The 17,169-nt window shown below is 43.3% G+C and overlaps 1 protein-coding gene across 1 annotated transcript in view; it reads left to right on the forward strand.

Moving 5' to 3' along the window:
- Positions 1–17,169, forward strand: part of LOC119413713 (golgin subfamily A member 1) — a 52,676-nt gene that overhangs the window by 692 nt on the left and 34,815 nt on the right. The window contains exon 2 of the mRNA XM_037680767.1: positions 11,061–11,151. Within this exon, the coding sequence (XP_037536695.1) occupies positions 11,061–11,151 (91 nt within the window). The remainder of the gene's footprint in view (positions 1–11,060; positions 11,152–17,169) is intronic.

Genomic DNA, 17,169 nt, shown 5'->3' on the forward strand with positions numbered 1-17,169 from the left:
ACGTATATAAACATATACATGCATACATATACCGGTACATATACATGCATACATATACCGGTACATATACATGTATATACATGTATATACATATGTACATGTAAACATACATGCATATACACAAGTGTTTGGGGTACCACAGTTTTGCAAAGCTCTATTTTTGTTGTATGTGGAGGAGTTGAACAGTCTGATGTCCTGAGGGACAAAGGACTTCCTGAGTCTGTCCGTGGAGCAGAGCTGACACTAAGAGATGGTGGCACTGAGATTAAAGACGGCACGAGGAGCTGGAGGTGGCAGAGTATGTGTAAAGTGTTCACATTTTCATTCAGAGGAGCTAAAATGGACAGGATTAAAAATACGTCTACAGCTCAGACTGAGCAGTTAGGGGACAGAGGTGAGACCGAGATGGTTTTGGACTTGTTTGACTCTGGTTAGAAGATTTTTTTATCCTTACAATCCTGTTTAATAAATTCCACATTGTAGAGACAAACATAACATCTTGTGGAATGTAAATGAAGCTCATGGAGTGTCCACAGAAGCTTCAGGTTCCCTCTAACGAGACAGCACTATATTATCTAGACCAGTGCTCCCACTGGTTGATCTTCTCTGGGCTTCATTCTTGATGCTGTGGTGCAGCTGCATTAAAATCTGTAACTGAAACTAGAAAAATACCAGTTTTTGCGTTTCAGTATGTTTCGTATATTTGTATACAGTCGCTCATTTCTTACGGGGGTTTGGTTCCGAACCCGCCTGCAGTAAGTGAAAGTCTGCGAAGTAGCGATTAGTATTTATTTTAAGACTTTATAAACCCTTCCCACACGCTTGCGATGTTCTAAACTCTTAAACCTACGTCATTTTAACAACATGCAGTACTAGGGGTGGAACGACTGCATCATTTTTAAACTCAACATTAACATAATAAAACTCGAGTAGAACTTGAGTACTTGATGACATCATAGGATCTAAAGATACAAAAATAAATAAATAAATAAAACCGCAAAAAAGGTCATTATTTACAAAAAAAGACCAACAAAACTTTTGAAGTGTATATTATGCTCCTTCCATTTATCATACAGCAAATAAGTCACAGGAAAAACTAAACTATTAGTTTTTATTATGAAGCTGCAAAAGTGAAGAAACATGCAGCACGTCAAAAACGAAACTAAAAGCAGTGGGGGGTCGACCACCCCGCACCACCACCAGCTGTGCTGCGCATTAGTTTTAGAGATTAATATGTTTATAGGTTTTTTTATAGGTTTAGAGATGAATACTTTTTGGCTTTTTGTTTGTGAAACAAGGTCAGAGGAAGCTGGTTCTGGTTCGGTGGATTGGACCCGGTGTTACACCATATTCTGTGACCTGCAACAGTGCATGCAGCACTGCCCCCTGCAGTCACAATATACGGTGGTCACAGAATATGGTGTAACACCGGTTCACAAGGAGCTCCAAACAGTCAGGAAGTTGATTCATTTTCTGTTTCCTTACGGTAGTTGAACCAGAAGATTCATCTTTACTGAAATATTTCCAGACTACTGATGTATTTCTACATGTTTGCCAAGATTGGACCTGCTCTGCTCAGTCTGTCTGCTTGGAGGAATCCATTTTGTAGCCCGTGCCCGGTTCAGATAACGTGACGCAATGACATAACGGCAACGCAATGACGTCACCACGGATACTCGACGTGAAATTAAAAAACTTGATAGATGTCCTAGGAATCGATGTGTAGATTACTCGAGTAGTCTGTTAAAGCCCTAATACAGTACTGTATATGTAGCTACTAAATTTTACTCAGCAGACTCTGCAGAACCCAGAAACGGCTCTCGGTTCCGGTCCGACTCTGTTCTGATTCTGCAGATGTACCCTGCAGCGATGAAGCTCACAACAATGTTGTCAACTCTTAAACCTACGTCATTTTAACAACATACTTATACGTAGCTAATAAGTTTTACTTGCTCTCGGGTTCACCGCTGAGCCTGGAGGTCCAGTTCTGGTCCAGTTCTGGTCCAGTTCATTGCTGCTCTTGAGCGCTGAAGCACATAGGTGGGGGGCAGACCTTCTGTTGGCTGGCATGGGACTGTAGGTGGTCGAGTTGAGTCAAAATCTGGATGAAATGGGTCCCGATGGGCTGCAGAAACGACGCCGGCCCTACAGCGGTGCGTGTCCCCACTTGGACGTCCTCGTGGGCCGGGTACCAGCTCTCAAGATTCACCGATGGGTCTGGTTCTGCCCCGGTTTGGATTATGTCCCGTCCGGTTATGCAGTGCATGTTTTTAATAAAGCATGTAATTAAATTCCTGTCAGTCTTTAAGTAATGCATGTCACTCGGCACTTTCCATGTCCGAGTGTTGGACTGACGTCCTCTTGTGTTGAGACAGGAAGAAGTTGCGGCTGTTGGTTATTATTTGAACACTGCTGGACGTCCCGCTCACAGAACGTGCTGGAATGACTCAACTACTGCCACGCTCGTATCTGGCTCGGTGTGTGTAAAAATGAGTGGCAGAAGTCCCTCGCTGCTTCGCAGTTCGACTTGCGTGGACTCACTGCTTCGTGGTTTTTCAAAGTAAGATTAGACATGACACACAACTGACTGACTGATGCATGAGCTGCATGATCAGCACGGAGTGTTTATTTAAAATTAATTATTTTAAATTATTTAGCACCTGCTAAATCATTTGGTGCAGGGAGAAGCTCCTCCTTGTGTCATGATCTCCTTCTCTGCCACGCACACATTGCTCCTGCTGCGTTTTCTTGGTGAAGGGTCCAGATGCACATGACCTTTGGCTTCCAACTAAAGATTCAAAGTGTCGCATTGTAAAATCATCATAATCACAAAATACAGAAGTGCTGAGTTATTTTCATTATTTTAGAACTTGTATGTTCAGTTGTTTCAGTGTCATTAATCAAGAAGTTCATTTCTGCTCCGTGCGCAGCTGTGAAGAGTTAACCCTTTGATGTCCTGCACTTCTCTTCTCTACAATTTAAATAGTGTAACATTGTAAATACACAGTCCATAAATACACAGTCCATGAATACACAGTCCATAAATACACAGTCCATGCTGCATGGATTGTGTATTTACAAAGAAGGAGGGAGACTGGGAGCAGGGGATGAGCACGATTGCAGTGTAGCAGAGATCATGACACTCGGTCCTCTTTCAGAGCGTTTTGTTTTGGCTAACGTCAGCTAGCTGTGCTGGTAATTCTGAAGTAATCAGTTGTAGAGATACAACCACTGATACTTCTGGGAAGTTTCATGAAACTAAAGACATTTTGCTAACAGAGTTAACGTCAAATAGTTAGACAAACTTTAAACCTAGAATGTTGCACAGTCAGTTAGCACTTGTGTTAAGAGTCTCAGCTACTACCACTCTACATTATCAGGTCAGTGTCTGTGAAACAGCTTTATCCATTGTTGTGCTTTGTAAAGGCCAGTTGGCACTGGAAGCTGTAGTGAATGTGGGGGTCAGCTTCACTACTAATTAATTATTCTTAAACCTAGTTCAAGCACAAAGATAATTAATTATTTAAATACAACTGGTTCTTTCTTTTTCCGAGTTAAATTTCTGCCACGTGACCGAGATAACTGTGAGTGGATTGTTTAATCAGTGACATGAGACGCCATTTTTCTTTGACCCATCAGAATAAATGCGGTCATTTATTTAACAGAATCAAAATTTAACATCAAGCCATGTACACACTGATCTGTTTCTGATTAATAAAAACTTGGCACGCTTTACTAACAAGACAACAGAACATTACTGAAGGCATCTAGATTACTGGAAAAATAAAAAGTTTAAAGGAAGGAATGGAGAAGTTTAAAAGTAGATGGACGGAGGAAGATGTATGTTTGTTGAGCAGAATCAGCACGCTTCTTTCAACACCAGCTCAAACCCCCGGTACACTCGGTGCGTGACGACTCGTTACCTTTGCAGAAGATAAATCAACTCCGGTACAGAGGTCCATTTCAACGCTACCTTTCCAGCGTCTCCGGTCAGGGTGGCTGGTCATCGTCAGAAGTCGTGTGGTTTACTCCGTTCAACAGAACAAGCTTCCTTAGAAGTTGTAGGGCGTTACGCCCGGGTGAGTTCACAGCGAGGCGCTGTGACTCCGCTGAGATGGACAGACCCTCATCTCACGGTCAAATCCATCAGCTATTGATTAAATCTGAAAGTTCCTTAGGAACTCTCAGGAAGACTCCATAGTCAGAGTTTCCACTCAGAAGTGGAAGACTCCATGAAAGACTGAAGAAGACTCGGGTCAAAGACTAACTAGTTCCAGGAAGTGTTGACTTTTAAAGAGTCCTTGCTTCCGGTCACTTGGTACTTCCTGATTGGTTGAAACAACCAACGGGCGTGTTTCAGTGATGTCAGAGGGTTATTAAAAGTCCAGAGGATGCAGGAATGTTTAGGAACGATTAGAACAGACAGAGAAATGTTTTGAAGAAGTGAGAGGAGGCAGGTGCCAGTTGCTTCTTTTTTACCGTCTGCTAGGTTTAAAAACAAGACACTTCGTTCTAATAACTTGTCTCTGTCTGTCTCTGACTTTCGACCGACATCTTTGACTTTTAACCGAGATCAAATCCACTCATTCAGACAGAAGATCAAGATGCACAATTACTTTGTAAATAGACATTTAACTTGATTTCTAATTTAAACGAGGTTTAAAAATCATTAATACTGTTTCACAGTTGATTTAAATGAGTGGTTTACTTTCAACATTAGAAATGATATGAACTAAACACACTTTTGATTATCAAGATATTGTAAAATAGTAATGATAATGTAAAAAGAAGAGTGTTCTTTCAATTGATTACTTCAGGATACAATTAGACAGTCTCTGGATGAGCTAATTTGTATTTCTGGATTCAAATCAATGAAATAACAGTTCCTGTCCCATGAAGGTCCTCAGAGACAGGTTGAGGTCGGAGTCCTAGTTCTCTACACAGCCATCTTAGATTGTGTTGGGTTCAAAGGTGAATGAGTTGTATCTGTACATCCAGTGATTATTTTTTGATAAATTCAATTGAAATTCATCGGATGACTGTGATGTTACCAACAGACAACACACGCAGATATTGGTAAAAACGATAATAATAATAAAAAGATAGCAGTTTTTAAATGTGACAACTTGAAATGAAGTGTTTGGTGCTTTACCTTTTTTGTAAATAGACAAAAGATGATTAAATATTTTGTTCTTAACCAATAAAGTTAGATAATTTCCTTGCATATTTAAATAAATCTTTAGTTGCTTGAAGATGCTGAATTTCTGGTTTTTATCCTTTAATGTTTGTCACTTTTTAAGGTAAAGTGTAAGAAAAGTCCTGTTGGAAACAGTGTTTTTCATGCAGGTGTGGGCGTGACTCACCTCCGTTAAACAGGGAGAGCTTGTTGTGGATTATCACGTCATACTGTTTGTGTGTACCCAAATATCCACTGAATCGTTGCACAGAAGAGCGTAATTACTGGTATGTAATTAATTAATTTAAGCTTTATTGAACAGGCCTAAACACTAAAACAAATTCTTATTTACAGAGCTACCCTGGCACCTCCAACTAACATGTGTAAGGTCAAGGGAGGGGAGAACGATACAATTCATCTTTACAAATAAAGTGGTCAGTAACAAACAAGGAAAACACAAATTACATCAGAACAGTTCATTGTCAAAGTGAAGACATTACTAAGCAAGAGAACATTTGCAAGTGTCTTTTAAAACAACTTTTAAACATGAAACCGAGACGAATGATGTCAGACCCAAAGTTTTAGAAGCAGATCCCAGTCAGATGGAGCAGCAGAGGCAAAGTGAGACTTGGTCTTTGGAGTTGATAACCACCACACATACTGACAGGGTCAGGTGTTCTGGTAAAACTGGTGCTAATTACTAATACACTTGTGCTAATAAACTTCATTCTCTGGCCTTTGCGGATACAGACAATAAAAACAATGATCACTAGAACAGTACATATGCTGGGAATTAGTTAAAATCACATCTATCAAAGAAGCCGAGTTCACTGGATCATATCATGCTGGATGTGACATTCACTGATTTAAATTAGAGAGTCTAATTGCTGGATAACAGAAACAGGAGGTTTCCACATATCCCAGTTTAGGTCACCAGCAGCCCACACTTTGAATGAGTAAATGAACGCATTACTTAAAGCCATCAAAGGGCAGAAGGAGGAGGGTGATGGCAGCCTGCTGCTGCTAAAGAGAAATTCTTTGAAAGCTGAACCTTTAAAACAAAAAGATCAAAATCGATTTTTCCAGAATTAACAGAACTCGTCAAATGATCCTTTATATAAATATCCACCCTGGTCATCCTGTCCTGTCAGTACAGATTATAATCTAACAAATGGAAAGCAGGATAAGAACTAGACCTGCACAGCCATGTTTCTGAGACAACAACAAATTTTGGATTAGAACCTTCAACCCAGACTCGGTCCGTCTTAGGTAACAGGCTTCTGGCATTAATATGCAAGAATCTCCTACTAATACGGGTGCAAAAGTCATTATAGGATGAGTCACTATTCACCAGTGAAGTACTGAGGAGAGTTGAGCTGTTGCACTGGTCTAGGTGATGAAGAGCGTACCTGGAAGCCGACGGGTCTGGGTTAACATGAACGTTCCCAGAAATTAACGAAAGCGACAAAATGAGCAAACGACTTAGAATGAAGGAGTTTCTCATCCCAGGTTTCCTGAAAACATTGGATGTAAATACAGCAGCAAGATCACTCCAAAAACATCATTCATAACAGTGCTGCGCAAAATAAAACCATAAAAGTAAGGATCCAGTTGGACCGCTATGGCCTGGGGGGTAATAAAACGGTTCAAGTCCCTACCAGTCAGTCCTGTACAGTGTTTCAAAGGTAGGCAACATCAGTTGCTTATGGGAGGCATTGCAAGACCAACTAGACAATAATAAAATAGAGCAGGAAATGAATAAAAGTATAAACCAAATAAATGAAAAGAACGTCCTAATAAATGGGCTTCTAGTAACCAAAGATAACCCACAACACGAAATGTCCTCACAGAAAAATAACTTCTGGAAATTACCCAGCAGCGTTGTCGCACAAGGCCAAAAAGGCCAATGTCTCTGGAGGCAACCAAGCTGGAGTAACGCTGAAGTTAGCAGCTGGACTCACAGCTGGAGGATACAGTTAATACCTGGTTATTCGTTAGCGGGCCAGACAGGGCCAGCAGGAACACGGTGTACAGAGGTCCAGGTTGCAACAGGCTGGAACTGTGAGTTGATGGAGCGGAGGACCCAGCAGAGATGGCAACGCTCCAGAGACGTGGTGCTGGAGATGTCCTCAGACAGCCACATACAAACCTGGAGGAGCAGCTGACAAACCAACAGCAGCGATGAAGATCATGAGTTGATCTGGGTTGAACTTTTTGCCTATACCTATTGGAATCAACGTTGCCTGTTAGCAAAATATCTCACGATGAGCCACTGAATGGATTTTAATCAGATTTTCAAATATAATGTTATGGCCAGATGTCTAAAAGTGGATGAGTTTTGGACTCGGCTCAGTTCAAGATGACTGCCCTGCCTGTAACTCGGCCAGTCTGTATGTTGCACTAAGAGTTTGTGTGGTCGCCCACGGTCACCCCCGACACACTCTGAACACAACAGCTGCTCTCACGGTGTGTTCTCAGTTCCTCCTGCCTTAATAATGGATGGAGTTGCCTCTTTGCCTATAAGGTAAAAACATATAAAGTCATCACTGAAGATGTTTATACAGATACTTTTTATTTGGGAAAAAATATGACAAGTTTTTTTTATTGAACAGTTAAAGTATACAGTATATAAACCTACTTACATGTCAGTGACACAGATGCATTTTTCATTTACTTTTATTCATCCAGGTAGTCTCATTGAGCCACGAGAACTCAGTTTCTAGAGAGACCGGTTTAAGGAGCAGATGGGGGTTAAGAGCCTTGCTCATGGGCCCAGAGTGGGGCGAATGAGGGTGGCAGCAGGTGTGGGTGCTTCACCTACCCCACCCACATTTTTGATGTTGTCTGTACTGGGGCTTGATCCGGCGATCTTCCAACCGCAGGCCCACCTCTGTAACCTCTGCGCCACCACTCCCCCTACAGAGATAGAGATGCACGCCATCGTTGCTACTTTAGTAAATCCTCAGGTGGACATTAATATTTCACTCACTTCTTGAAGGTCAAAGGTCAAGTTTTTCAATCTCTTTGCGACCAACAGATTAACTGAGAAACATGGTCAACTAACATTTAGAGATTATAGTGGAAAATTGAGCAATGGACCAAAAGGCCCTTATCACTGGATGACAACCCCTAACTGCTCCCTGCATCCTACAAGTGACTTCATTTACTGATGATTCCAGATTTGTATCTGGTCTCCAGCACCTACAGGATCCCAACCTCAGTGCAGTCCTCTGAAGTGAACCACAACACGTGCGCGGTTTTATTTTGTCATCTGGAAGAATCACAACTAAACTAAAGCTTATCTCAGCGAGCGGTATCAAAAGTTGTAAAGCTATTACTGAACGTCTTTGTTACATTAAGCTGGTAATAATTACAGCACACTTTGAACCCCAGGAAAGAAAAGCAAAATGCACTGAACTAAAACAAAGAAGAGGGAGAATGAAGGAGAAGCGAGAGAGAAACAGAAAGAAAGACAGGAAAAACAAAATCATAGCACAGACATCACCCGCTGCCTTTATACCAGACTTTGAACCTGGAGTCATCTAATGGGCTGAGAAATAATGGGTCGCAGGTATTTTGGTCAAACCTTGTGAATGATGAGGATGATGGTACTATTGAATATTGTGAGATCTGTTCGTGCTCACAGTATAATGTTTAATGTACTCTCAGTATTACTACATGAAATAGTATCTGTAAAAGGAGCTACCGTCGTGGAGGCTAAGGTAAGTTAGCTGTGGTGACCTCTTTAAACCAGATTGATTTCACGTTAACGTGTTGAAGGTGTTCATCCAACAATTACTGTCTGAGAGGTTCACTCAAATCTGAATCTGCATGAATAAGCAGAAGAAAGAAAGAACACACATTTGCTGAATTAGGTTTAAAAAAGCAGAAATTAGCAGAAAAAATAGCTGAAAAGGCAGAAAGGAGCTTAAACTACCTGAAGGAAGTGCACACAATGAAATGAGATTTAAAAATGTGGAACATTAGTGTAGCGCACTTGAAGTGGACCAGTAGGGAACAGGCACTAAACATCTACCAGGTTCTGCCAGGAGAATGATGAACTGATTATTTTATTGCTTCCCCACACACAATAAAGCATTTAAAAACAACTTATTTACAGATGTGAAAAATAAAATATAAGAAAAAATTAAATATAGTTCTTTCCCCTTTTATGAAAAAATAAAATAAAGTTCAGTTCTTTAGCAACGTTGTGTATGGAATAATATCTGTAACCCAAGATGGATTTTCCAGATTGTGAAGGTTCTTCTGAGAAATGATGTCCGGCTGGCCACACTGTTTACACCTGCGTGGGCTCGGCTCTCCATCACGATCAAAGAATCCAGAGTCAGTATAAAACCAACCTGCAGAAAGTGCAGAAAGTAACTCATTCTGTTACGTTCAGTTATGGGATTCCATGTCCTTTCTCAAGAATACAAATCATTCAAATATTTCTCCTTCTAGTTTTTAGCTTCATCAGCTTAAGTTTACGATGAACTACCATGAAATGCAATAAACAGTAGTTAACTGTTAAGTATTTTTATTGTTAAACCAACAAAATACATTGACAACTTAAATATGCAGTGCATAACTTGTAAGTTAATCAAAATCAGTGTTAGACTGCATAACATATCAGGCATATTAAACATTTTACCTTTCTTTTGCTTTTAAAATGTTGATTAATGAATTTATAACACTTCAACAATTATTTTAACCAAAAACAACTTATAGAAGCTTTAATATGGCTTACTATGAACGGCATGTATTTTTAATGAACCAATATGATTTAGAATACAAAAAGCACATTCTTTGTCCTTGTTGAGCTAATTCTAACCTTGTAAAATGATACAGGCCTTTAGCATTAGCTTGGTTAGCATTTTTATTCTTATTTCTGTCCGTACAAAGATGTAACACACACCAAAGTAATTAAAACATTAGGACAAAGTCCAACAAACTCCCGATTGGTTTATTTAGAGACATATCTCAGTATCTGGCAGTTTAATATTTAACTTATCTATACATTAGCCGCAAGCTAAGTGAGCTCAACTGAGCTATCACTCACCAGGACTTCCACATATATTACCCAACAAGCGGTCACCTGAGTCTCTCACTGGGATTTCCATAGATAATTCTCAATGAGTGATCACTTCTGTCATTCATAGACGGGTTGTAAGGTCCACAGTTTGGTCGGTCAGTGCACGTGTAAAGAGCATGCCTCAGACTATAGGTAAAAATGACCAAACCACGTTGGTTAAATTCAACTCGGTAGAAACTGAGTGCCCTCTGCTGGACCTTCTCGGTATTACAACCTAAATTACAGATATGGGTTCAGTAGCCCAATGTTTCATGTAGGTTACATCAGCATAAAACTGCTACATAGTAGCTGAAATGGCAGAAAAGCTGAAACTAGCAGGAAAAAGCTTAAATGAGCACAACAAGCTGAAATTAGCGTAAAGAAGTTTATTAGGCTGAAAGCAGCAATTAGTAGAAATTACTATGGAAAAACAAATTGATCTGAAAACAGCTGAAATTATCTAAAAAATAAAAAGCACAACTAGAACATCTGTAAATAAAACTGTGGTGCCAGTGCAGCCATAAAACCCCAACACAACCCTGCAACAATCCAAGCTAACAGGAAAACGCCTCCATGCATGAGCTGCAGCAGAAGTGCAAATTAAAACGAAACCAAAAGAAAGGCCAAAGGTCCTGCCGCCATCCCACCATGATAACCACACCCCCGTGTCTCCCCCGACCACCAAACCAGCCTCAAACTGCTGCTGAGTAAAACCACGTTCTAGATGAAGTTTCAGTGTGAAGCTGTCACGTTGTCCCTGTGTGTGTGTGTGTGTGTGTGTGTGTGTGTGTGTGTGTGTGTGTGTGCACGCAGGGTTCTGATGGCAGCAGCTCCAGGGACGACCTGTCTGCTCAGCTCCTCAGAAGGAACGGTCAGATCAGGAAGCTGGAGGCCAAGCTGTCAGGTAGGACCCGAGAGTCTCACCTCTGTCTGGAAACGAGAACACTAACTTCTTGTCTCTGCAGCTGGAGGAGCTAAAACATTTCTCTTAATTCCACTTCTTCAAACAGCAATTTCAGTGCAGTAACTTTAGCTACAACAATATTTTACACAGTAATAATTTGATAGTTTATTTGATTTTTCAATATATAAATGAAAACATCCAGTTCAATCAGTCATGTGCTTTGTTTCCTGTGGTTTTTATGAATTTCTGTCTGGGGAGACTCTGATGTTGGACGTTTCAGAAAACGATCCATTTTCCCCAGGAGGTGTGAGAGCAACAGTTTAACTTTAGCTCCTGAGCCGTGTTTGAAGCCGCAGTGTGTGGACACATCACAGCTGATTGTACATGAACCTGCTCTCTGTCCGTTACAGCATGAAGGACTGTCACCACTCATGAGTTCATGTCCAGGGACACAACTTTGTTTCAATGTTTATGTACTTGTTTACCCCTGCACCCCCTTCTCCTGTTCTGTTGGGTCTAAGCTGACTTTAGTGACTGCACCCTCTGAGAAGGTTAAAGGTCACACATTGTCATGAAGCCTGTAAACCAGTTTGGTGTTCTCACATGTGAAAGTCATTTGTAACTTTACCGTCCATTATTTCTCAACCATGTTTTCCCTTTTGTTTTCTCCCTCTCCGTTTGTTCATTTCCTCCCCTGCCGGTCTCTGGACTGGCCTGTCCCTCCCTTTTGTGTTTGTGTGCCTGTATGTTTGTACTGTTGACCCATCACCCTGCCTCCCAACACTAGACTACGCTGAGCAGCTACGAATTATGCAGAAGACCAAGGAGAAGCTTGAATTTGCATTAGAAAGGCATCAGGATTGTACGTACTTCTCCACTCCTCCCCTACAGCCTCCTCCTCCTCCTTCTTCTTCTTCTTCTCTCTGCGCTCGCATAACGTACCGCAACATCACTTCTCCTTGTGAAACCTTTGACTGCTAATATCATGGGCCTCAGATGTTTGCTTTCAGCGTGCTGCTTGCTTGTTCCGTCTTCTTACTCTAAAATCTATAATTAATTTGAATTCATGAATTGGGCATGTGGATCCCACAGACTTTATTTTAGTTCACAGTGTCAAGTAAAGCAGCAGCTCAGAGATGTTTACTACACATTTAAGTGCAATCCCAATTCTGAAAGTAGAATTTTCAGTGAAATACAGTAGTCCCTCACTACTTCATGCTTCGTTTATCACGGTCTCCCTCTATCACGGTTTTTCAAAATAAGATTGGACATGGCACACAATTGGCTGATTGATGGATGAGCCGCACGATTGGCATGGATTTTTATTTAAAATCATTTAAAATGATTTAGCCATTAGTCCATATTTCTCACTGTAAAGCATCTCCTTTTAATAATAATTAAAGTGCTGTGTGGTGTCATCATATATGTTCCCATACAACGATGACATCACAACATTTTTCAGTCAGGTCATCTGGACAGTTTATTTACTTTTCCAGATGACGTGACTGAAAAATGATGGATTATATACCTGGATTATTGAGCATGGACTTTTTTTGGTTAATGATGACAGTAGTTCTCTGCATTTGACCCATCACACCTGCGATACACCCAGGTGGAGCAGTGGGCAGCTATGCAAGCACCCTGGGAGCAGTTAGGGATTGGGTGTCTGGCTCAGAGAAACCACGACGTGTGAGAATGGCTGGGGATCAAACTGGGACTTTTAGTTCCCGGCTGCTCTGCCTCTACCTCATCTTGGTTTAACAGTCTGTAAACATCCAGGGACTGAGGAGATGAGCTGCTGGAGGTTTGGAGGGCGTGTTGTCCTGTTCCCTCCATCAGACAGGCCCTGTTGTCTGGTGGCAGGTTCTACCTGTTCTGGACATTGGACAGACCAGTTCAGCACCTGGACTCGATGAAGCCATGTTGTTGTAATGAATGCTCAGACCGAGACACGTAGTGCTTATCAACCAGCGCCTCTGTTATGTGCGCTGTGCCAGCAGTTGTGAAGGGGCGGGGGATGGGGGGGTTAGTAGTTCAGTTCGGTAGAGAAACACTGTCATTTCTGGAAGACACAGAGTGAACTTTGTTTACAGACAATAATCTGTGGAGGTGTTCCTGAGCCATAGGTAATCAGATGTGTTTGTAATGCAGTGGCCCCTGAGGGCCCAGAGATCACAGGCAGTTTCCACTCTGCTCTTTGAACTCAGAGGTTTCTACACATTCTTGAAATCTTTCCACATTATGAACTCTAGATGATGGGATGTTCAGAGTCTTCATGACACTAGTGTGAAACTGTTACACTGTTTTAAGGATCAGATTTTTTGCAGGTTGGTGAACCTTTGACTGGCTTTACTTTTGTTTTAGTAGAGTGCTGTATGAATGGGTAAATGAGGCACATGTAGTGTAAAGCTCTTTGAGTATCTTGATCAGATAGAAGGGCGCTATATAAGTACAGTCCGTTTACATTTACTTTTCAGAGTGAGCCACTAACATTCGCTTTTAAACCCAGTGCTCTCGCTGACCTGTTGGTACAAAATGCTCCTCCAGCTCCTTCTTATTCGTACCTTTACAGCCTTTTGTTGCTGCTCCAGGAACTTTGACATGTGTTGTCAAATTCAAATTCCTTATTTAAAAACAACTTTGTAATATGTTTACTGTATTTCAATGTGAACAAAACGTTTGAGATGTGCAAATAACTGCGTTTGGTTTATTCTTACAATTTAGACAACTGTCTGACTTCTTTGAATAAATATGAAATTAGTGTTTGGAGTATGAGCTACAGCTGCTTGAGCTATAAAGATAAATATTAGGACATTAACTTTAGCCACACCCATATTTGAGGTACAGTGGTCCCTCGTTTATCGCGGGTCTTTGGGACCACACACACCAGCGATAAGTGAAAAACCGCGAATTAGGGATACAGTAGTCCAAGTTCAACTTCAAGTACACTTTAGTGTTATTACCATCTCGTGTGGTACATGATGGAAGAAAATTATGTACACAAGTAGTAGTAGTAGTAGTAAATGGTAGTTCTATTTCGTATAGGCTTCGCCCTTTAAGGCTGTCGCTGATGGGTTTATCCCGATATGCAAAGCATTGCACTGAAAAATTTAGTCCACGCCCACCTGCTTTGTGGGCCCCACCCGGTCCGTATAAATTATGTTAAGAGCGGGTAATCGGCTCCCATTTTTTCTTCAGCAAGCTAATAGCACTGTCAGAAGAACGAAGAAGGAAAGTTGTGTAGATGACCAACCTTTGTTAAGAATGCTTGGCCCGTCACGTCGACCTCCGGTCGTCCCGGTGAGCTCTCCTCCCCGAGGAGAAGCTGACGAGCAGTCTTGTTTCAAGGTAAGCACCGAGGAGTATTTCTCAGTGACAGGTCGCTACACGCTGGACAACGCCATCTTGTAATTTTCCTCTTATTGCCGACCCTCGGAGCGAATCGGATGGTTCCTCCGGGACAGGCCACGTCAGCTGCAGCCCCCCGCTGCTCATTCCCTCCTGGAGAGCGTAGTGTCAGTGGAGGGGGGCTGAGCAAATGCTCACCTCATCCCACCTCGTTTCGCATCGGCGATCACACTGCTTCCGGCCAACGGCGCCCTTTGGGGTTGCCCGGCGTAATCCAGGAGCCGCTGGCATGAAGGGACCCCTTTTTTACATCCCGCGCCTTTCCCTCCAGTTCGGATGATCCGGTGGGAAGGTTTTTTTCTAGGTTCCATTCCGGCTCACCGTCCTGATACATCTGGCCTCGGTTTCCCAACAGGACGTCCTACGGGCGAGGCCACAGCCGGCTTTCCTGGTAGATTGGGGGGCCGGTCTACACAGTCCGCACCCATCTCCAGAGCAGGGGTTCACCGAGCGGAAATTCCCTCAGTGCCCCCTGGAGCCGAGCCTGACGGAGGCTTCATCGGAGCAAGATGTCCAGGTGGACCAGTGTCCCGTGCCTCCAGTTAGCGTAACCCAGACGGTGACACTGCTCTCCAACTGAGCTCACCAGCATGCGTTCCAGACGGCCGCAGCGAACAACACGTTACGCTGTTGGCATACACGTTCAGAGGCGTGAAGAGACGGTGGGCCCTCTGTCTAGGACAACAAACGGAGCTCAGGGGAGATAACCAGGTGTCAGTTTGCTGGAAGTGTGTTGATGACACGATGTGGAAATAAACATCATTTTATGATGAAGTGTCTTTTAGCCAGGCTGTCAGCACGGATGATCTGACAGCGGCCCCATCACACACACTCATCACGAATGAGCCTTTTAAGGTTGTTTCATTCACTGCCGGCGGTGCCAACACGCGCTCCCGCGGCACGAGCAGCCTTCACCTATAAGGCGCTGCGTTATGAAAGTGCACGCGCAGCTCTCAGCGCCCGCCGTTCACGTCAACGTTAACGTGAGACCGCGGTACGAGCCCAGTAACGTATCTCGCTCTCGGCAGGAGCGACACGCGTTTTCATCGCAGTGGTGTCAAACGCGCGCTCCCTTGGCGTCAACAGTTTCACAAGCCTCTCAGCGACTCCGCTCCTTCATCCTCGAAGAAGGTTTTCTGAATTAATACTGCAGCTCGTGGAATCACTCAAAAGCTCACGTGATCCTCAGCCAAGAATGAACGTGTTCTGCAGAACGAGCCCAGTGGTAACCTCGCCCCACCGATGCCGCGCGCTGCTTCCTGACCGCACCAGCGTCAAACGTGCGCTCCTGCGGCAATCCTCGCTTAAGACGTCGCATGAATGAGGGCGCGCAAACATGAATCTTCTGGGCACGTCGGCTCATACGTGCACCCGATCCCCGAGCGTTTACACGGAGCAGCTGCACACAACGTGAGCACAACACAGATGAGCTGCATCCCACAGCATCAGCAAACACACAACTATTTGCATGCTCGGGGGCGCGCGTTTTTTCTTTCTCCTTCCGCGCGCACCAGCTCACATCAGCATGCATGTGAGTTCACAGCATAAACGCGTGCCCGCTTTATAACTTTATAAATGAGTGGCAATGAGCGCGCCCTCCAGACGGATAGGCGAACCGTTTTCAGCAGGGGAATCACGCTGCTGTACAGCTCAAACCTGGTGCGGAGGAACTCTAATGACGTTTTCTGTCATTTCTAGAACAGATCTCGTCCCCCCTCGCTGAAGCTCAGGAAATTCTGATTAAAATGTAATTTCCAGAGTCTCAGAAGGAGAGGAAAACACAGGGTTCCTCTCTCGTCACTCCCTGGTCCAAACGAACCGGAAAGATGAGATTTATTCTAGATTTGTCAATTTTGAACTGTGAGAAACGACATTCCATTATTGCGCCCGAGCCGCTCTGCAGCCGCCGCACAGAGCAGGGAGGAGAATTCTGCTTTATCTGGACACCTGCTGCTGCTGAGCAGTTTGTACAGACAGGTGGCAGCAGTGCAACTCACGTGAACTGGTTGAGTGATGTCAGCTGTTTTCTGTCAGCAGACCTACGTCACACGTCAGACTTCACAGAGGCACACGCATTTAACGAGCTGTGGGGGCGCTGTGGTTCTCCACACAGCAGCTCATTTAAATGTTTTTGGAGTGTCGCACGGGGTTTTTGAATGTGATTCAACACTTTGCCTCCATGCTGCGGAATCATCAGAGTTTTTTATTCACACAGACAGCAAGTGACTGTTGCATACATAACTGGCAGGAGATGTATGCGTTCAACCCATGTGCCACATTGTGAGACAGTTGCTGTGTGGGGCACACCCAATCTGCTCTCCATTGGAGTAGGGTACATCTCCTATGTTCTGAACAGGGGACGGATGTGATGTCCAAAGATGGTCTTTTGCGGCACGGGGACCGGGGACCTTCCACCCAGAGCTATGGCTCAGACACGGCAGAAATCCTGCGAGCGGCTGTGGACCTGTTGCAACACGAGAGAATGCTCGATGTCAACTATAATTATCATGGAGCCACGGGACAATCCACCGCTGGGGTGGACGCGTTTGCCCACAGCCTGTGGTCGTAATGCTTCTTCACCTCCCTCTCTCCCTCTGATATCACGGTTTT

Source organism: Nematolebias whitei, chromosome 8 (genome assembly GCF_014905685.2).
Source record: "Nematolebias whitei isolate Nwh7 chromosome 8, NemWhi1, whole genome shotgun sequence".
NCBI lineage: Eukaryota > Metazoa > Chordata > Actinopteri > Cyprinodontiformes > Rivulidae > Nematolebias > Nematolebias whitei.